Source organism: Castor canadensis, chromosome 6 (genome assembly GCF_047511655.1).
Source record: "Castor canadensis chromosome 6, mCasCan1.hap1v2, whole genome shotgun sequence".
Taxonomy (NCBI): Eukaryota; Metazoa; Chordata; class Mammalia; order Rodentia; family Castoridae; genus Castor; species Castor canadensis.
The window spans coordinates 112,887,594-112,909,321 of record NC_133391.1 but is presented as its reverse complement, the minus strand read 5'-3'; the positions used below and the strand labels follow the sequence as shown (position 1 = coordinate 112,909,321).

At 38.2% G+C, this 21,728-nt stretch overlaps 1 protein-coding gene across 1 annotated transcript in view; it reads left to right on the top strand.

Annotated features, from left to right (window-relative positions):
• Cmya5 (cardiomyopathy associated 5) overlaps nucleotides 1-21,728 on the top strand; it is a 96,600-nt gene that overhangs the window by 57,832 nt on the left and 17,040 nt on the right. Inside the window, exons 5-9 of the mRNA XM_074077219.1 lie at nucleotides 181-203; nucleotides 4,068-4,186; nucleotides 11,543-11,692; nucleotides 14,302-14,448; nucleotides 15,509-15,656. Of these exons, the coding sequence (XP_073933320.1) occupies nucleotides 181-203; nucleotides 4,068-4,186; nucleotides 11,543-11,692; nucleotides 14,302-14,448; nucleotides 15,509-15,656 (587 nt within the window). The remainder of the gene's footprint in view (nucleotides 1-180; nucleotides 204-4,067; nucleotides 4,187-11,542; nucleotides 11,693-14,301; nucleotides 14,449-15,508; nucleotides 15,657-21,728) is intronic.

Genomic DNA, 21,728 nt, shown 5'->3' with positions numbered 1-21,728 from the left:
TCCACCCCCACCCCATCCCCAGCACTAATTTCTCTGATGTCCAGGCTGAAGCCCTAATGAGAAATAGCCTCAGAGAAGCTGAGGCTTCCAATTTGTGTGATCTTAATGCTCTTGGTTGGTTTTCTTTTTGTTGTTAATGAGTTTCTCTTTCTCTTTCTGTCTTCCTTCCCCTCCCATAAGTCGTTTGAGGAAATCAATGAAAGGTATATAAAACATAGTGCAATGTAGTTGTGACTGAGAACAGCATGACTGGATGCTTTTTTAATATTTTCATGCTTTATAGAAAATGAGCTGCCAATTAAAAATTACATTTAGCAAACTGCTGGGTTTTCACTTTTTGGATATAGTTCTTCTAAAAGCTAAATGACAGCTTTGAAAGAAAATTGCATGTGCTTTAGTTAAATAACAATTATCATAATGTAGAGTTTTAACTGCTTTCTTAAGATGTCGTCTGTATTTTCAGCCCAATCTAGACCATCTTTGCTGTCACTGTATACAAAAAATTTTGTAGCTAGTTAGACTTATTGGTTAAATATGAGTATTTGAAGGAATCATTCATATCTGCCTTGAGTAATTTTATGACTTATGTAATCTTAATGGCATGTTCTCTACTTTTCTCTTCAAAGGATAGTCATGCATTTATCTTCTCTTTCTGCTCAGCCAACCTCAATGAATCTTACTCTTTGATTTTGTTTTGCTTTGTTGATGTTTTTAATACCGAGTCTAAGAGATTTTTCATTCTGTTGAAAAGCAAAACACTCAACAAGAAATTAGAAAATGTCTATAGAAACCTATTCTATCAGATTTATGCTTATCTTTAGAAGCATTCAAATATTGAGATTCTCAAACTAATCAGATGGATCCCTCTTCTCTTTTTCCCCATAGCAAGATCCCATTGCAAGGTCTTCCCTACTGCTTAAATCTAATGTTTGTTGGGTTTTTTTTTAAGTCATTTTAATTCAATTTAAAATATAAATTTCTAAGTTAGAAATATTATCTTCAGTTAATTTCCATACCAGTTCAAATTGTGAAACAGCATAGAGGTATAGCAATGATTGTATTTGTGATGCATGAAGATATAGAAAAAAATGGATTTGGATTGGAAATCTGATCTTTTTTAGATAATTGAAACCACACAGATGAATCCTATTTGCCTATGAAAATTCTATTCAACAGAATATTGTCAGTAAGTTTATAAAATAATTTGTATATTACTGCTAGCATTAATTGGCAATGGTTTTATAGCAGTGACTCTGCTATGAATAGAATTACCTGGGAAGCTTTAGAAAAATGCTGCTGCCTGAGCCTCCTGTCCTGAGAATCTAGCGTAATTGGTCAGAATTGTCACCTGGGCATTTAAAAAACTTCCTGGGTGGTTCTAATACTCCACCAGAATTGTGCACCTCTGGTTTATGATAGTCTGTCTTTGGGCTCAGTGGTCACCTAAACTGACTGTGCTTGAATCACCTGTGTAACTTGTGTAACCACAGTCCTGGGGTCCCACACCAGGTCCAATACATGGAATTTCTGGGCAGGACTAGGCATCTGCACATTAACGTTCCCATGTGTGAGTTCTGAGATACACTGGTCAGCTCCGTAAACTCATACTCTGGCCTTGGCCTTGCTCTCAGTTTCCTTTATTTAAAAAAATTTATATACATATATGTATATATATACATTGTATATATATATGTATATAAATGTCTATGCACACATTTCCTCCTAAATATTATTGATCTTTTAAAATTAAAAAATGCGTGGATTTATACTGCCATTCCATATACACTGGACAGTACATGCATGATTGATTATTCATTCATGGAAGATCATGATGGATAAGAAAACTGGCAGATGAGAATTTCTGAGTGCTTTTATCTTAGAAAATGCTATCGAATGTTTTTACTTTTCTAAGCATTAGAATATTGCTAATGTGAACTGACAACCACTTAATACTAAACAGCGTATCTTTGGTTTTGTGCTTAACTTGTTAATTTATGTGTCATTTTAATTAATTTCTATCTCACTGTCCAATTGACAGTGAATTAATCTTTACTAAAGTTGCATGTCACCTAAGGAGAATACACTTTGGATAACTATTATTTTTCTGAAGGGAAAAAAAGACAACAAAATCCTGGGATTTGGTGAATAAATATGAGTAATTAAAGAAAGACCTGTTAACATGTGTATATGCACACACACCACATACAAGGCTTTCATGTCCTCCAGACAACTTTCTCCAAATCTGTGTATTGGTGTTCTCTTTTAAAAGAAGTGCTAAGAATCTAGTCCTTTTACCTTGCTGTTTTTTCTTCTTGGCTTCATATTGCCTCTGTAAAGGCAGTGCTTGTATATTAAATTATTTTCCTCAACACTAAAAATGCTTAAATTAGGGAATGCTGTCAAGCATATTTAAACTCAACATTTGCATATCTTGAAAAACACATTTGCTTTGGAAATGCTGTTCTGTTAAGGAGATGCATTTTTTTCTTCTGTTTTTGCTCTTTTGTATTATAATATTGAAAAAGAGAGTCACAGCCCGTTGTAGGACCTACTTATGAGACGATGTCTCCTTGCCCTTTCACAGGCTGATATTAAAACCCAGCAGGCCAGGGCACAGTGGAGAACTCACTTGGCCATGTGCTGATGTCTCTCCTGTGCCCACGCAGTCCTCCATCTGCAGTACTCCGACTCCCTTTGCTGCCTAGAAATGCCTACTAACTTTTTAAGACCCAACCAAAATGACATCTCCTCTTTGAAGCCCCATTGAAAGCATCTCCCCTAAATCAAATGGTAGTGAATTTTATTGTGTCTAAGCATAGAAAATGCTCTAAATATCTCATGATCTTTTCCCTTTACACTGACCTCAAATCCACCATCTCTGAGATCTTGATATCTTTACCTAAATGAAATTATTTGCCTCTTATTAATTCAAAAATATATTTATGAAATGCCTGCTATGTGCCAACAAATGTGTTACACTACATCACTGAACAAAATGGTCCTTTTCTGCATCAAATATATTTTGGTGAAGTTGGCAGATAAAAAACAAATAGGTCATGTTAAGTCTGAGGAAATAAAATACGGTGCAATAAGGGCTAGAGGGGGCAGGCAATGCCATATTAACAGAGATCTAAATTAAGTGAAGAAAGGACCCATACCAGGATCCAGAAGAAAGTTCCAACAGCAAGTGCAAAAGCCTTGAGGTGGGTCTGTTGCTGGAAAAACTAAAAAGTCCAGGAAATGAAGCCAGTGCAGTACCTCAAAGTTGACTGAATTGCTGCAACAGAGTTCCAGGTCTGTGGGAGAGAGGGACACAGAAGGGAGCTCTGACACCCCTCACACCTCAAATAGTAAATTCTTTTGCAAACTTTCCTTTCCTTCTTTCCCCTTCAGAGTTAACTTGCTTTTTTTCTTTCTGATTATTTATTTTTGAATCTGTATTTTACCTGGAACCAAATGCTAAGAGTTACTTGGCATTCCTCCTAAGAGGGGCTTGAATCTGTAGACGTTAGTAATTTATAAATGGTGGCTTATTTGGTCTTCTAAGAATGGTAGGTCTTGCCTTCTTTCACTGCAGTATCCCTTGTTCCTAGTACAGTACTTGGCACATAGTAGTGAACACTATTTCTTGAATGACTAACGGACTAGAAGCTTAGTATTGAGGTTTGAGCATAGCAAGGATATCCCACAGCATTTAACTTTCCAGACAGGCTCAGAATGTTGATATCCTTTAGGAAATAAAGAAAACAGTCATTGAAATAAAGTAATTTTGGGGACTGACTTACTAGAAACATGTTTAAAACAATATAATTTGGTAGACTTTTCACATTTGAAGATAACAGGAATTACTTTTGACATTACCAGTTGCCTGAGAACCCTAAAAATGAGCAGATTTTAGGCGTACATTTTCAGATTCCAGAACTGTCTAAATCATTTTGGATACAGTGAGGACTCTGTCTCGTGAAAGCCACTGCTACCAACACCAGCTTCCTGTTGAACAATGGTTTGTGTGTTCGTTCTGTATGTTCATATATGCCTGACTCACGTGGGGTTCTGCTCCCCCATAGGCTGCTTTCTGCCATGGCGAGCACAGCTTCTTTGGAGAATATGCCTGCTGCATTCTCACTTTTTGAACATTACGATGACAGCTCAGAGAGCAGTGACCAGATGTTGAAACAAGTGGCTGGTAAGCATTTTAATGTATTAATCACCTTGATGAAATTTGGCAGCTCTTGCTTATTTGTTTTGAAAAGTTTCTGTAACTGGAAAAAGAAGAGTATTGGTTGCAAAATTTTAAAGCTAGACTCTGAAATGAAGCATGTGCCAGCTTCCCATCCCAGTGATAAACTGCAATTCTGCTTGAAGTTTACAACTGCGCCAGGGTCACAGGAGGTGGGAGGGAGGTGCACCAGAACCAAAAGGTCTCCTTTAAAAAAATTTTTTTTTTTTTTTTGGCGGGCGCCAGTGGCTCATGCCTGTAATCCTAGCTACTCAGGAGGCAGAGGTCAGGAAGATCGCAGTTCAAAGCCAGCCCAGGCAAATAGTTTGCGAGACCCTATCTTGAAAAAACCCTTCACAAAAAAGGGCTGGTGGAGTGGCTCAAGGTAATAGGCCCTGAGTTCAAACCCCAGTACCACAAAAAATTTTTTTTCATGTAAAAATAGGATTTCTCTTCCTTGTATATGGGAATTTATTTACTTCCTACCATTAGCTAGCTATATAAGCAAAAAGAAATCAAAGATTTTCACATGTGTTGAACCAAGTTTTCTTTATGAGTGGTTTTCCCTTTTTTTCCTCCCCCCAAACCAAACAGATTAGCTTACAGAACTAACAGCTCAGCATCATGGTCTATAGCCAGGAGCCTCCCACTCAGCTGTCAGAGCATCCTGTCGGCTCTTCAAAATATTTTTTAATGTACAATTTTAACAAACAAGACAATGAAACTTATTTAGATTTCTCAAAGTGCCATGTTTCAAGTTACTGAGTTTTACTTACTGTACGATGTGCTCAGATAGACTCCTTACAAAGATGCATGCTCTTCCAAAATTACCTAAAGTTGTTTAAAACTTTCATTATTGTAGCAAGAGTTTTACTTTAGTAACTAGTAAAAGGCTACTGTGTCTTTAAAATGACAACCCATTGGCTCAAAACAAAACACAAAAAATCCCAAGTCCTTACAACCTTTATAAACCAAAACATCCGGTCATTTTCTTTAGAAATGTCTCAGAACAAGAGTTTTTTTTTTGGTTTTTGGTTTTTTTAAAGTTTTTCAGCATTGGGGATTAAACTCGGCCCTCTGCAGGTTAGGAAAGTGCTCTACCACTTAAGCCATTTTCCCAGCCCTTTTTGCTTGGGTTATTTTTTAATTTTTAAATTTAATTTTTGACTTATGACATATTAATAATATGAGATGATTTCATTGTGACATGTCCACACATGTGGACAGTGTACCTTGAACAATTTCCCCTCTCCGTGAATTCCCATTCCCCTCTCCCTCTTCCTGCTCTTTCAAAGAGTGCTTGGCGGGGTACGTCAAGGTGTCTTCATGTGTATATATACAGCATACTTCATCCTCTTCACCCTCCATACCCTGTCCTTTCCCTGCCCTCATGCCGATTCCCCTACCTACAGTCCCCCGTATACTTTCATGTCCCGATGTTCTGTTTTATCATCATCGTCATCGTCATTTTAGGTCTAGATTATATGAATGAGTGAGAACATGTGATATTTGGCCTTTTGAGCTTGGCTGATCTCATTAAGCATGATGGTCTCCAGTTCCATCCATTTTCCTGCAAATGACATAATTTCATTTTTCTTTGTGGTTGATTAATTTTCCATGTTATATATATATATGTGTTTGTGTGTATATACATAAAAATATATGTAAATATAATATATTTAATAAATATAATATCAACATAAATATTTATATTTTTATATAAATATATCATATATTATATATATATTTATACACACATATACCATGTTTTCTTTATCCATTCATTAGTGATGGGCACCTTGGCTGATTCCATTGTTTGGCTATTGTGAAGAGAACTGCAGTAAACATGGGTGTGCAAGAATCTCTCTTGTTAATTGATTTTCACTTCTTTGGATATATGCCCAAGAATGGTATAGCGGGGTCATAAGGTGGGTCTGGTTTTAGTTTTTTTGAGGAACCTCCATACTGATTTCCATAGTGGCTGCACTGTTTACATTTCCTCCAACAGTGTATGAGGGCTCCTTCCACCACCAGCATCCTTGTCAGCATTTGTTTATTTTCCTGATGATAGTAGTCATTCTGACTGGGTGAGGTAGACTCTTAGTGTCATTTTGATTTGCATTTCCTTTATGGTTAAGGATGTCGAACGTTGCCTCACGTATTTATTAGTCATTAGTATTTCTTCTTCTGAGAACTGTCTTCTCAATTAATTTGTCCGCTTATTAATTGGATTATTTGTTCATGTGTGGTTTAGCTTTTTGAGCTCTTTGTATATTCTGGATATTATTCCTTATCTATTGAATAGCTGGTAAAGATTTTCTCCCATTCTGTGGCTTGTCTCTTGATTCTGATAACTGTTTCTTTTGATGTGCTGCTTTGGTTATTATTTTTGAGATAGAGTCTAACTTTATTCCCAGGCCAGCCTGGACTGAAATTCTCCTATTTATGCTTTCCTGCACAGCTGGGATGGTAGGTGTGTACCACTACACTCAGCTTTTTATGTTGAAATGGGATCTTGTAAACTTTTTTGCCTAGGCTGGCCTGGAACTACGATCTTCCCTATCTCTGCCTCCAGAGTAGCTTGGATCACAGGCTTGAGCCCTCACACCTGGCCTGTATTTTGTTTTTAAGACAGGGTGTTGCTAACTTTGCCCAGGCTGGCCTCAAACTCTCCATCTTCCTGCCTCTGCCTCCCAAGTAGCTGTAATTAGAGCTGTGTTCACCATGCCTGGCTCAAAAGGGTGTTTTCTTATCATAGCTTTGGAAGGCATTAAACTAGAGCACTATTTGCAAACTCTTAGCTCTTAAGAGATTCATTATATGTTATTGTTCATTTAGAAGAATTTACTTTTGAATATCTGATGGACAATAGGAAGATATTTTACATATTTTAAGAGATCACAGAGTTAAGTTGTCACAAAGCATTGATGATTAAACTTGGGAAGTGCACGTGCAGTCCTAGTGGCACGAAGCCCTTTATGCAGGAACTCATCTGAGTGAGAAATGACACTTTGTGGCACTGCTTCACGGAATTGCAGTCCAGGGTGACTTGCTCTTAAATAGTTTTGTTTTGTGACCAGTGACACCTCTCAGATATAAAGCCCTCAGCTGGTAACTGAAAAGTGAGTCTGATGACTCTATAACTACTCTATGCAGATAAAGTGAGGTAAGGATATGAGTTTTCCCATGAGAAACAGCAGCGCCTGCCACACACTCCACACTCACAGGTCTGCCACCATGGAGGCTGTTATACAAACCCAGTCACTGAGTCTCACAGCAACCCTGGGAGGAGGTTTTGTTGTTATTCCCATTTGTCAGGTGAGGGAAGAGAAGGACAGAAAAATGTATGCTCAGGACTACCCAGCTGGTCGGGAGAGGTGGGGCGGGGGTGGGTTTGGCATCAGTCTTTGTTCATTGTCCACTGCCCCACAGCGAAGAGACAGTGCCTTGCTGGGAAAGCTGAGATAAATGTGGGCTAGCAACAGTTGAGCTTCCTTGACTCTGCCTCCTAGGATCAAAAGAATTGTAGTGAAATATACATAGAATTGACCATGTGCACTATTTTAATTGTACATTTCAGTAGCATTAAGCACATTTACATTGTTGTGTAACTAACCATCATCCATCTCCAGAACTTTTCACCTTGCAAAATTGAAACTATACCCACCCAACACTAACTCTTCATCCCCAGCATTCCCCCAGCCTCTAGGAATCACCATTCTACTTTCTGTTTCTATAAAATAATGACTCTAGGTATCTCATAAGGCTAAATCATGCACTATTTCTTTTTGTAACTGGCTTATTTCACTTAGCAAATTATCTTTAGTGTTTACCCATGTTATAGCATGTGTCAGAATTTTCTTCCTTTTTAAGACTGATTGTCTATGCCACATTTGCTTATCTATCCATCCATCCATTGATGGACACTTGAGTTGCTTCCACCTCTTGGCTACTGTGAATAATGCTGCTCTCCTGAGGATTTTTTTTTTCCTAAGACACTATCTCTCTATATAACCCAGGCTGGCCACAAACTCGAATCCTCCTACCTCAGCCTCCTGAGTGCTAAATACAGGAATGCAATACCACACCTGGCTCTCTTGGGGACTTTTTTTTTTAATTTTTATTTTATTCATATGTGCATACAATGTTTGGATCATTTCTCCCCCCTTCCCCCACCCCCTCCCTTATCCCCCCGCCCCCTCCCTCTCCCCCCAACCCCCTCGCTACCCAGCAGAAACTATTCTGCCCTTATCTCTAATTTTGTTGAAGAGAGAGTATATGCAATAATAGGAAGGAACAAGGGTTTTTGCTGGTTGAGATAAGGGTAGCTATACAGGGAGGTGACTCATATTGATTTCCTGTGCATGTGTGTTAACTTCTAAGTTAATTCTTCTTGAACTAACCTTTTCTCTAGTTCCTGGTCCCCCTCTCCTATTGGCCTCAGTTGCCCCAAAGTATCTGCTTTAGTTTCTCTGCGTTGAGGGCAACAAATGCTATCTAGTTTCTTAAGTATCTTACCTATCCTCACCCCTCCCTTGTGTGCTCTCACTTTTATCATGTGCTCATAGTCCAATCCCCTTGTTGTGTTTGCCCTTGATCTAATGTCCACATATGAGGGAGAACATACGATTTTTGGTCTTTTGGGCCAGGCTAACCTCACTCAGAATGATGTTCTCCAATTCCATCCATTTACCAGCAAATAATAACATTTCGTTCTTCTTCATGGCTGCATAAAATTCCATTGTGTATAGATACCACATTTTCTTGATCCATTCGTCAGTGATGGGGCATCTTGGCTGTTTCCATACCTTGGCTATTGTGAACAGTGCTGCAATAAACATGGGTGTGCAGGTGCCTCTGGAGTAACCTGTGTCACATTGTTTGGGTATGTCCTCTTGGGGAGTTTTTGAAAGCTAGGTTGAGTGGAAAAAAAATCTGTATCTGGCCCCAGGTGCTGAAGTTCAAGTTGATTAACACTTGGGTCCCCAAGTGTGAAAGCTCTTTATGGACACACCCCACCAGATAGAGGGGATCTATTGGGTGATTCCTCTGCCCAATACCTTAGCTTCTGGTGAGGAAGCCTTAACTTTCTATTTTGTATATTTTGGTATTATACTCTTTCCAGTTTATATCCCTGCAGAAGTGTAAATAGAGTTGCTAACATAAAATCTGGGTCTGTGATGTCCTTCTGCCAGCTAGGACTATTAAGTCCAGCCATTATTCTTAGGTTACATCTATGGAATAATCTTTTCCCCCCCTTTATTTTAGAATGCTTTGTTTTTTTTATTTTATTTATTTATTTATTTATTTTAGAATGCTTTGAATAGTAAAACTATTTCTTGTTTTGAAAAAAGATATTGTGACTCTAATTCTTTAGAGGGAAAGAGCACAAAATTATTTCTAGCTTACCTGTTTTGCTTAATTCCCCACAACTCTTGCTTCTTTAAAATTAGGTAATTTTGGGAGGAGTTAATTGTCGGTTTTTAAGTTTGTTATTTGAGAGATAAAAATGTAAAAAGATATTACCAGTTTTTAAAAAGCAGATATAATTAATTATAATTAATTAATGTGTAATTTATGGGGGGCAGGGAGAGCACTTGCATTGTGCATGCCCCAAAGAACTCTCCAACGCTGCTCAAAGTTGTTTGATAATAGTTGAAACATTTTGTTTGGCTCTTCAGTTAACCTGGGACACACGAACATTTACTGGACCACATCTGATACCCTTCTGGGAAAATAAAACAGTAAAGTCGAAGCTTGTATAAGGGTCTCTGAACCACTGTCTGTCCTGTGGAGAGGCTGTGGCAGGTGGGACTCCTGCCTTCCCCTACAGCCTGTTCAGCATGTCTTAAATCTGAGGCTCTATGACTTACAGATGCTGGATCCCTCATCTAACTCCATCTTCGAGAGTTTCTTGCCTTTTCCCTTCATTTACTGTGTTCCTACCAAGGCCATCTTGCCTTCTGAATGTTACTACTTGTTATGTGTCAGGTACATTTGTTACACACTTGGTGTATGTTACCTTGCATCTTAGCACAACCTGAGGAGATAATGGTATTATTACTGTTTTCTCATTTGTAAAGAAATTGAGGCTAATCTAATGCAGAAGTAATGGGGGATCTGGCATTTTACCCTGAGCCATACTTTCTGCTGTAAAGCCCAGGAACCTGACCAGTCTGCTACTTGCTTCTCATTTTTCACAACCTGTCTATTTCTTTAGCTCTTTATTGAATCTGTTGTTGTTTCTGTTTATTCTATTCTTTAGATCAATTTATTTTTTCTCATTTTACCTTCTTATTGAACTAACCTTTGCTTTCTTTTCTTTAGTGTCAACTTTTAACAGTTACCTTATAAATTTGGAGGTTATTATTTCAATAAGCTTATCCTCCAGGAAACTGTTGACGGAGAACAACAAAAACACACAAAAAAATTAAAAACATGACATCTTTTCATCTATAGGAATAACCTTTTCCTCTAACTTGTAATATATTTAATGATTTTGTGGCATAAATTTTGAAATAGAATGGCATAGACCTTGATTTATGGTATTGTACATATCATCAATGTTCAATATCCATAATTAAAAATTTTAAAACTCTCTAGTAAAATACTTGAGGACATCTTTAAATTCAGATAAGACAACAGAGTTATACTAGATATATCTAAACATGAATCTGATTTATTTAACAGGGTACTTTTCTTTATCTGTAGTTATTACATTTAAATTTAAAAAAAAATCTGTGGGTGTACCATGTGGGAAAGAGAAAATTGGATAGTAGTTTCAAAAAGTGTGTAATTTGAGATTTATTTCCTACATCTTTTTTTTTAGCCTTTAAGATGTTGCAACTATATCTGAAAAGGGTTTCACTGGTTTCTGTTGTAAATACAGACTCTACATTAATATATAAAATAATACAGTATTATCTAGCAAAGCACATTCAAAGGGATGCTTTTTGTTTTGAAAGAAAACCAGGCTTATGTCCTTAAGCCTCATAAGTTTATTGCTCTAAATATAAGACTACACAAGAATATAATACAGTGTTTCCAGTTTGGGACCCATTTTACATATGTTTTATGTGTTTACGCATGTTCATGTGTAAAAAAAAATCCAGAACACTTTCTGGAGGGATACATGCTCAATTGTAAACTGACTGCATCCAAAGGAACGTTAAGAGGATTGGGTGTTAGAAACATGGAGCTTCTGACTCTTACTTTATGTACTTCTGTATTGTTTGAATTGTTTTTCAGTAAGCATAAGTAACTTTTGCAAAACAATCAATCAATAAAACATACTAGTTATAGTAACTTATACGTATATTCCAGTCCCACAGCCTCCTAGGCTAGAACCTCAGGAACCAAATTCTGCCACTGGTACAACAATTGCGGTTTATTGGAGCATGAGCACGGAAGATGTCGTTGACTCATTCCAGGTTTACTGCCTAGAGGAGCCAGAAGATGACCAAGAAGTAAATGGTAAGATTGCTAACACGAATACTGATGCAAGTGTATATTTCTGTATCTTAATGTAGCATATTTAAATACCAATTTCTACAAAGCATTTATGGCCACTTACAAAGCAACAACAACAACAAAAAACCCTTAACAACTGTATAATGAAATAATAGCAGAAAAGCAACATTTAAAAATTAGGATTGAGGAAAACAAAAATACATAACAGTCAACATGAATATTGCAATTGAGATTCACATTTGACTCTGAGCTCTTAGAATAGCAGGAATAATTAAGTGATTCTCATTTTGTAGGGTGTAACATAGCAGAGTTTCAGGGAGAACAAAGTTTTAATCAGTGCTGAAGTCTGAAAGACAGCATAACATTTTCCACTTTGTAGAGGAGAAATGAGCTGTGGTAAGAACAATGTCCTCCGCAAAGCTTTGGCGCACATGCAGCATTGGCTGTCACGGCTGGCACTTTCTCAGGTCTATCTCCTTTGACATAAGAGCTATAAACAAACCTGAAAGGTGAATTCGGTGCTCATTATCTTCAAGGCATGGGCCTAAACTTGGTGCAGTCTTCCACTGTCTCAAATTAAAGTGTGGAGAGAAGTGAGGGTGCTTGGTAAGAGAGGGGACGGCATGTCTTACAAGTTGAGCCTCTGTAAATACCCTCTGCTCAGCAGGGCTCCTAACAAAACCCAGGAGCCAGGCAGCTTGAGGTGTTGCTTCCTGATGAATCAGAGCTGGGACCGCTGGCATCCTGTGTTACTTGTTGAAGACAGAGTCACAGAGTTTGGAATCAGATGAGCATGTGGCAGGATTGGCATTCTATTACAAAATTCAGGAGCCTGATTCGTAATGCGGAATGCATTGTAACATATTTCACTGATATTAAGACTTAACTCTTTTGAAATATCGTGGTAATTTAGAACAAAAATTTAAAAAGCAGCTGCAGTGATAAAGTTTGGCAAATCTGTCCATAAGGACTGATTATTTTAGAGTACCTGTTACCATATCTCTGTGACTACATATTGAAAGAAGTTTTATATCCCATTTGCAAATAAGAAAACTGATGTGAGGTTAAGTAATCTGGTCAAGGCCACATAACTTTTACATGACAGGGACAGGGTTTAGACATTGATCTTCCAGCCTCATTATTTTTGCTCACCTCTGTACTTATTTTGTGTTGCTACATTTTCCCTGCTTCTATAACCTCCTGTATCATGGACCCTCTTAACTAATAGTTATTGCTTGGAGCACTTTTTGTATGCACCCATGTCTACCCCCCATTCCTAGCCCCCAAACACTTCTCTGTCAGATGTCTCATTGGTTCCAGGCCTTGAACTATGGCCGATGACAGCTAACTCTGTGATGATTTACCCCTGAATACTGTTTTACATGTACTAAGGTCTCCAGTAACATGTAACATGTGAATGGTTACATGTTACATGTGCATGGTTACCAGGATTGCCTAAAGTATTGATTCCAGTGAAAACTGCAGTTCTAGTTTCTGGGCTGAGGGGAAATGCTTTTTAATGTATTAGTGACATTCTTTTAATGCAACCATCTGTCGTGGACTATAGCTCATTGGAAAAGAGAGGCAATTGAAAAGTTCTACTAAGTTGGAATCCTAAGTTTCTTTTAAGGAAACAATCTGGGTTCTTAACTAGAGGAATTTTGAAGTGGTGGCATTCAGAAGTAATAATAATAATAATAATAATAAATCATGGGCTAATTCACAAAAGAGAATCATTCTTTCTTAATGAGAGAAAATTTCAAGAAGAAATCAGAGTTGTCCAAAGGGCCAGGTGTTCAGAATAGTATTGAGTAATATTTACTTCCAAAATATTGAAAGTAAAATAATTTAAGAAATTTTAAAAGGAAAATGTCTTGATTGAACAGTTACTTCTTTTTTATCTTAATACTAAGTACTACTTTCTTTTGGAATTTTTTTTATTATTGTTGTGCTTGGGGGGTAAATTGTAGCATTTACAAAGGTTCTTACAATGTATCAAATATATCATACCTGAATTCACCCTCTCCACTGCCCTTGAACAGTTACTACTTAGAATAGTTATAACCTATTAATTCAAGTATTTCTATAAATTATGGAAGAATTATTGAATTCATGGGAAGAATGCTGGTTCTTGAAACTTGGAAGGTCATACTGAACACCAACATTGCTAATCTGAAAAGATGCTTTGTAGTATCTTAAGTTTAGAAAATACATTGTTGTTCTTTTGTACTCCTATGAAAGGCTGGCATTGGTTCTGAAGAATTTTCTTAAGAATATATTACTGAGATTTAAGTTAACGAGCTGTATGAAATTTTAATATTTGCTATTGAAGTAAGTTACTTTAATTGTGGTATACAAAGCTCAGACTCTTACTAATATGCTGTTATTTTGTGTAAATGTTCACAAATAACACTATATTATTCTAAATGTCTTTTCATAAAGCTACTGCTTTCTTATGTGCTCTAAAGAACTAGTTACCACATAATGGTATTTGTAAGGTTATCAGTTTGGGTTTTTTACTGAAACAAATCATAGACTACATTTTTCAATATCCATAACTTCTAGTTAACTTTGGAAGACACCTTAGATTTTATTTCTGTGTTTTATGCTAGAGTTGGTTGAAGAATACAGATTGACAGTGAAAGAAAGTTACTGTATTTTTGAAGATTTGGAACCTGACCGATGTTATCAAGTATGGGTAATGGCTGTGAACTTCACTGGATGTAGCCTGCCTAGTGAAAGGGCAACTTTTAGAACAGGTAAGAGATGCTATGGGAGTATTACGAGGCAATACTCAATTCTTCATAGAATTGAGATGAACAAGTCAATACTGAAGCACCTGTTATGTATTGGATGTTGGGCAAAGTGCATGAATAAAATGAATAAAATTGAATTTCTGTTTGCAAGACACTGAGAGTCAAGTGATGAGTTAGTAAAACAGAAGATCACAGGAAATGTTTGATCCAGATACTCATGAGTTGGTATGAGAACACTCTAGAGAAGTGCCCAAGACAGCCCTGAAAGGGTAGGATCAGGACTGGCTTCCTAGAGCTGATGCCTGCAGGAAAGCCCTAAAGGATCAGTAAGAAGTAAAGTGTTATTGGAGCATATTCCACTTGAAGAAAACATGAGCAGAGACACGGTGGAAAGAAACAGTATGGGATGTACAGGATGCCTTGAGAAGTTTGGTATCATTTCTTATACTTAAAAATAAGGAAAGATGAGTTGAAAAAGGCTAGCATAGAGAGGCTGTATTTGCAAGGTAAGAAGCTTGGGCTTTATAATACAGGTGCTAGGAGACCTCCCAGAATATGTTGAGCAATGGTATTCAACCGGGAATACATTCTCATCATGAAATCCTTTCACAGGGGGCTGAAGCAGGAGGTGAAGCATCAACCAAGGCTACCTTGCCTTTAAGATAACTGTAGCTGTCTCAGGGAAGAAACAGCTAACTCTTACATGTTAGTCCTTTATCCTTTCTCATTGCTCTTAAAATAAATCTGTATTGAGCACCTACTGAGGACAAAACTGTGGCTACCTTTTGTGTAAAGGGAGAGGGGCAAGAATCTTTATTTTTATTTGCCTGAAATATAAACATATAAGAAAGTGGAGTGGAATTTATAGGAAGCCAATATTAGGGACTATTTGGGGATAGATGAGAATGGTAGATTTGGAAGACAGAGAAGGGAGAGAGACCCAGAATGAATTTTTGTTTGTAAACAAACAAATTAAAAGTAAAATCATGCCTAAGCATTCTTCCCGGGTACCAGGAAAAGAGACCTGGCATTGTCTGTAATTGACTTGCTTCTCTCTCTGCAGCACCCTCCACCCCTGTGATTCGTGCTGAGGACTGTACCGTGTGTTGGAACACAGCCACCATTAGATGGCGGGCTGCCAATCCAGATGCCACAGAAACCTATACTCTAGAGTACTGCAGACAGCACTCTCCTGAGGGCGAGGGCCTCAGGTAAGGGTCCCCTTCCATGGGGAGACAGTCTAGAGCCCTAGAAACCAACCTCTGGGCCTTAAGATAACTTCTGAGCTATGCTACCAAGCAAGAAAGCATCCTCAAATCCTGCTGAGCTAATTAAGCTTTTGACTTGATTTGCAGCTCCATTGCTATTCATCAATGAACTCTACATTTGTAATAAAACACATGCTGCAATGCAGAATAATAACTCCCTTGTAAGAAAATGTATGCAGCTTTTAATAAGATAGAACATCCTTTGAGGTATATTTAACTTGAGTCATTAGACAGGATTTATGCACATTTTATGCAGTTTTTACTAGCTCTTTCAGAATAGGTACCACCTAACTCAGGAAGCTAATAGTGAGTTTGTATGTAATGTATATCAGAATGTCTCCATGATATATCTGTAACATAAAGGAGCTAATTACACATATATTATCACAGAGACATACCTGCCTCTCCAAGAACATGAAGAATCTCAAGATTCTTCTAGTAAAAACAAGTATGAAGCTCTCTCACTGAAATGATGAAGCTAAAATTTATCAATAAAGGGGCATACAACCTCTAGGCACTTAGTTAATGTTAGCTCACCTATAAGGTGGTGTTTTCTTAACATCCAGAGTCTTGGCTATAGAGCAACTTCACATATCTTGATGAATATTCAGATTATTATGATTAATATTTACATTTTTATAAAAGACACTTTTAGTTTTTCTCTCAAACCAAGTTTACTGAGATGAACCATTTTGGTAGGATATGGAAATTAGGAATAATGGTATGAAATGAGACAACTTTTTAATAAAGTGTATTATTTAAGCTCTTGATTATCTTTAATCAACAACTATTTATTTAGTTATGATATGAGGTTTCATATGACTGAATAATAATTATAGTTTCTGTTAAGTTGAAAATAGGCTTCACAAAATAATGATCAAAGGATGGATTGGGGTTGGGCAGGTATGCATGGGTGAGATATTTCAATGGAAATGAGAATATAGTAAACGGATAAAAACAACATCTCTGGTCACATGCCAACTGCTGGAATGCAGACTTCAGAATCAGCTAATGGCTGAGATGTGATCTCTGCTTTAGGTGTGTTGCCTCGTGATCCTTGCAAGAACTCTGAGAGGCCACTTGACTAGTGAGTGTCAATCATGATTCAAATCCCACTTAGACAGATTTCAGACTGTTAACACCTCTAAGTTTCGCTTAGGGGAGTCCTAGACTTCTGTGGAACCACTTGAAGAATACTATTTCATGAGTGACTGAGTTCAGGGCAATCTCTCCCACCATCAGTGAGAGAAAACCCATTTGTCTCTGAGGCAAGATCAGACTGTTCAAAAGTGCTCTGAAATGATTCATCTGTTATGGCATCATTCCCCAAATAGCGTTTGCATAAATCATATCGGCACAGTTGGATACTTAAATCAGCAGGAATCTGGAAACCTTGAGACCTTGTAGCCATCTTGTTGAGGAAACAATGATGTCATCTCATGATTACAGCTACAGGGAGAGGAAAAGGGAAGAAGGAAGGGGAATGGTGTCCACTAAGGGCCTTCACCTGTCTGGAATTATGTTTCCTCTCAGTTAACCCTCTCAGCTATCCCAAGAGGTAGGTAATGATTTCCATTAAGTCAGGCTCAGAGAGCTTAGGTGAGCTGGCCAAGATATTGAATGGTGGAGTGAGAGTGTGGCGTTAGGATTCAAAGTCAGGTCTGTCTTATTCTTGCCATTAGTTTTAAAACTCTTGTTATGACAGAGACTAAGTTGACATAGTCAATGGCCTGAGAACCTGGGAATTACTATGCATCTTAGTTTTCTTTGTTACATGAAAAACACAGATTTGAGAAGAGAATCACCACCAATCAAATCTCCTTTGATTGTTTTCCCTTTGCCTAATCATTCTGGGGCCCTCAAAACTATATAGGGGGGCTCCATTTGATATCAATAATGCATTCCAAATAAATTTTTTATCAAAGCCAAAGTAACCAATGACAGTTCCATTTGTAGAGGAAAAAAATGGCCCTCTACCAATTTCATCAAAACCAAAGTAGAATTTATTGAAACACAAAGCTTGTCATTAGTTTATTCTATTTGACACTTTGCCAGTGAGTTCATTTTTATTTTGTTGCAAGAGAATATATGAGAGACTTCATAAACAAGTACAGAGCAGTGTCAGAACAATACAATGGAAGGGCAATTCTGTATGCAGAGCTCTCTGTTGAGAGTCTGGCGCTATTTTCCAATTTGCTGCTCAAAGACCCCTCCGTGCCAGGAAGTGGGAGTCCAGGACTGACTCCCCAGCCTCTGGATCCCTGGTGAGTCTGACAGTAGATAATTTTTGGAAGCAAGCAAAATTTCCTTGGCCACAAATCGCTACCTTGTTTATCTGCCAAGTCTCTTGCTGACCCAACCACATCAGGGCCATCCCTTACCAACAAAAGCCTCCATGTCTTGTACCCCAGGCTGGCCTCAGCAGATTGAGAAATAATTCATTCTTAATTTCAGAGATCCAGGAGTTTAAAAGAGGGCAAGAAAATTCTGTTCTGAAGTGACCATTTGTCTTAGGTCTTCTGACCACCTGGTTCTCACAACTAGCTTTAAAACATTCCTTCAGGGTTTGGTGTTTTGAAACTCTATAAAATGCTATTTAGCTACAATCTATATAGCTCAATCTATAAGATGTCAGCTATGAAAAAAACTGTCAGACAGTAGAATCAACAAATAAAGGATCCCCAAATTTGATCATCTCTAGTCAATAAATGAAAACAACTCCAGCTTTCTTTCCATTGTATTAGAGCCACTTTGATCACTTTGGCTTTTTGCACAACTGTCCATGGTTAAAATTTCTTTGTCTCTTGGAAAGAATAGCAAGCCAATGATTGTCTGATACAGTCACTTGTTGCCTCCTTATAGGGATCATTATGTGAAAGCACAGCATCAGTGTCTGAGACTGTACCTGGCATATTGTAGAGTCTCAGTGAATATGTGTTAACCTTAGTGGGTAAACATAAAATAGCATCAAGCATATAATACTGCCATTAGAAAAGTTAGGTCAGCTTTGAGGATAATCTCAAAATAATAAATGGTCCCAATAAAGTAAAAAAGAATGGCAAATGAGTTAACTTTAGTGTTTGGATATTTAACCAGGAGATAGAACTAGTCTAGTATGTGGGCTGGAAACTTACTTACCTCCCATCCTCTGTCCCTTTCCCTTCCTTCCTACCTTCCTTCCTTCCTCCTTCCTTCCCTCCTCCCTTCCTTCCTCCCTTCTCTTCCCTCCCTCCCTCCCTCCTTCCTTCCTTTCTCCTTCCTTCCTTCTATGTTACTGGAGATTGAACACAGAGTCTTACACATGCTAGGCAGGTGCTTTACCACTTGAGCTATGCCCCCCACCCTTCTGTTTGTGTTTTGTTTTTGAGATCAGGTCTCACTAACTTTACTCAATCTGGCCTTGAACTCAAGATCCTTCTGTCTCTGCCTTCTAAGCTGGGATTAACAACATGCACCACTATGTTTGGAAATCTTTCTATGTATCACTTACAGAGAAGAACATTTATGATTCTGTTTATTCATTGATTATATAACCCTTATTATATAGGTTCTGGGTTCCTTGGAAAACCCTATACTAAATCATATCTAAAAATTGTTATAGAGGTCACTGAAGGAAAGAATATGGTAGGCCAGAGATTATTTATTTTTTGATAGAACCTATACTACAAAGTGGGTGAAGACAGGGAACCTTTCTGTGGAGATACTCAATAAAGGTCTGTTACATGAATGAGTGGATGAATGGAACTAACCAAACTCCTTTTGTCCTTGCCTGCTTCAAGTTACCTAACTGGCTAGAATCTCTAGCAAATGAAAGAAGAGCAAGAACTAAATGAGTTCCCATCTTTTCTGTACCCTCAATCCTTGTAAAACTCAGGCAGCCTTAAAAGCTCTGTTCTGCTGTAGGAAGAGAAGTTGAAAGGAAATGAAAAAAAGGGAGAAAAGGATGAGTAATACACACACACACACACACACACACACACACACACAGAAACACACACACTCTTAGGGAGGAAGGGCATTGATTGTCCTCTAGATTAGAGACTCTAATTTTGGTTGCAGAACAAATCACATTCATCTTTGGACCGGCATTCAATCTCCCAGTTATGATGGCCTCTAGATATTCCAGTTTAAGACCAAAGATGTTGGTTGAAGTCTTTACAGTGGGTATTCGAATGGAATGAGCCTACTGTACCCCCACTCTCCACCAAATTTCATGACACAATGTCTGAAATAACTGAGCAATTGCCTCTCTTCCATAATCCTTACAAAAATTTGCATATTTTTGTGTGTGGGATTGAGGCTTGGTTCCAGCAGTTGGCCCTTGTGGGGATTGGGGGTGGGTAAGAGTGACAATCCCCAGCTTGTGTGTGGGGGCCAAGGGAGCTCCTCTCACTCTCTTCCTGTTTATCTTTGAATGCTGTCCTCAGGTTGGGTGGGCTCAAAACACTTTCAAAATTTTTCCACTGCTCTGCTGTTTCCTCAGCTGTTCTGTCTCTCCTGTGCAAGAGAAGTCAGCAGAAGTGTGGGTGGAGGGGGGAAAACTGAGAGAAATATAGTACAGAGATTAGCTGTGTGGGCTGTGCAGAGAGAATCTGTGCAGTGAATGACGAATCTGTGAGACTCAATCAATACTCCACAAGGCAGTCAGGAGTGAGCTTCCTGCTCCCTGGCCCGAGCTGAGGCTTAGGGGTCAGGAGACCCTCCTAGTGATGCCCTCTGGGGTGAACATCAACAGGGGAAGTTGGGCTCTGGATACAGAGCCTGTGAACTCACTGTCCTGCTGTGTCCAGCTTGTGGGCCAACCTAATAGAGCAGGAACAGAATTGTCTGCCATACGTATGTGCTCCAGCTGGGGACACCTGCTGTTCTGACTATCTAATAAGGGTGAGTTTGCTATTGAACTCAAAGTCTAATCCAGCATGAATAATATCAGCATTTCTCTCTTTTAAAAAGCTTTCTCACTAAGCTTTCGGGTAGATCCATGGTGACTGCCCAGCAGTCAACCAACAGTAAGTAAATTGACCATCTCTACACCTGTGGGTAAAGGAAGCAATCACTTCTGCTCCAGACTTGATTCACAAGGTGACAGGAAGGCCACTGATACATTGAACGCACATTCATTGCATAATTAAGAGCCAATCGCCCATCTTTATATGGAGGTGTTTTCCTGATCCAAGCTGTGAGATTCCTCTGCCAGGCACATTTGGGAGAGTGAGTTACGTGAAGGTGGTTTTCCCCTAGCACTCTTGGAATTCAGCAAATGAAATCTTTCTTTCCAAATGAATGTAACTTGACTTTGATCTTTTGAAATCCCATCTCCCTCCTAATTGTAAAGGAAAACTTCAGTCAATGGAAATGCAACCTGTTCCTTCTCTTTGAACTTAGTCTCTGTCAGCTTCCAAAAGTATTCAAGTTGTTCACAATAAAAGACCCAGACATAATAGAACAACAAAGACAAGCCCTGTAAGAATAAGAGCAGATGATGCAGAGATGAGGGGACTGTCACAAAGCTCAGGGTAAGAACAGTACCTCAATGCAACACAAAATTCAAATCTGAACTTCCTGGCAGCTAAAGTAAAAACGAGAGAGGGGGAGAGAGCAAGAGAGAGGAAGAAAGAGATTACATAACTCATCTCTTTTTAAAAAGCAAGCACAACATTTCACTAAGTAAGAGAGACAATTATATTTCTTGACATTCAACTCTAAGATGAATTTTTCATGCAGATCTTTATATAAGGGCTATTAAACAAGATAATAGTGATTGTCTTTAAGAGCAGTTTTACAAAAGATGCAAAAGCATTCCTTCGGTAGCCATTTTTTAAACAGGATCTGAAAGCATAATGTTAGATCACTGTTCTGTCAGGCAGGTCTGTGGGAACCTCAAGTAATTGTCCATATATGTGGCCAAAGGGTAGTAAAGGAAGCTTAGAGCGTCTGGAGTGTATTACAAGGTTCCTGGGATTCTTTGCCTGAAATGTGAATGCTATCATTCAGGTTGTAGAGGGTTCCTATAGG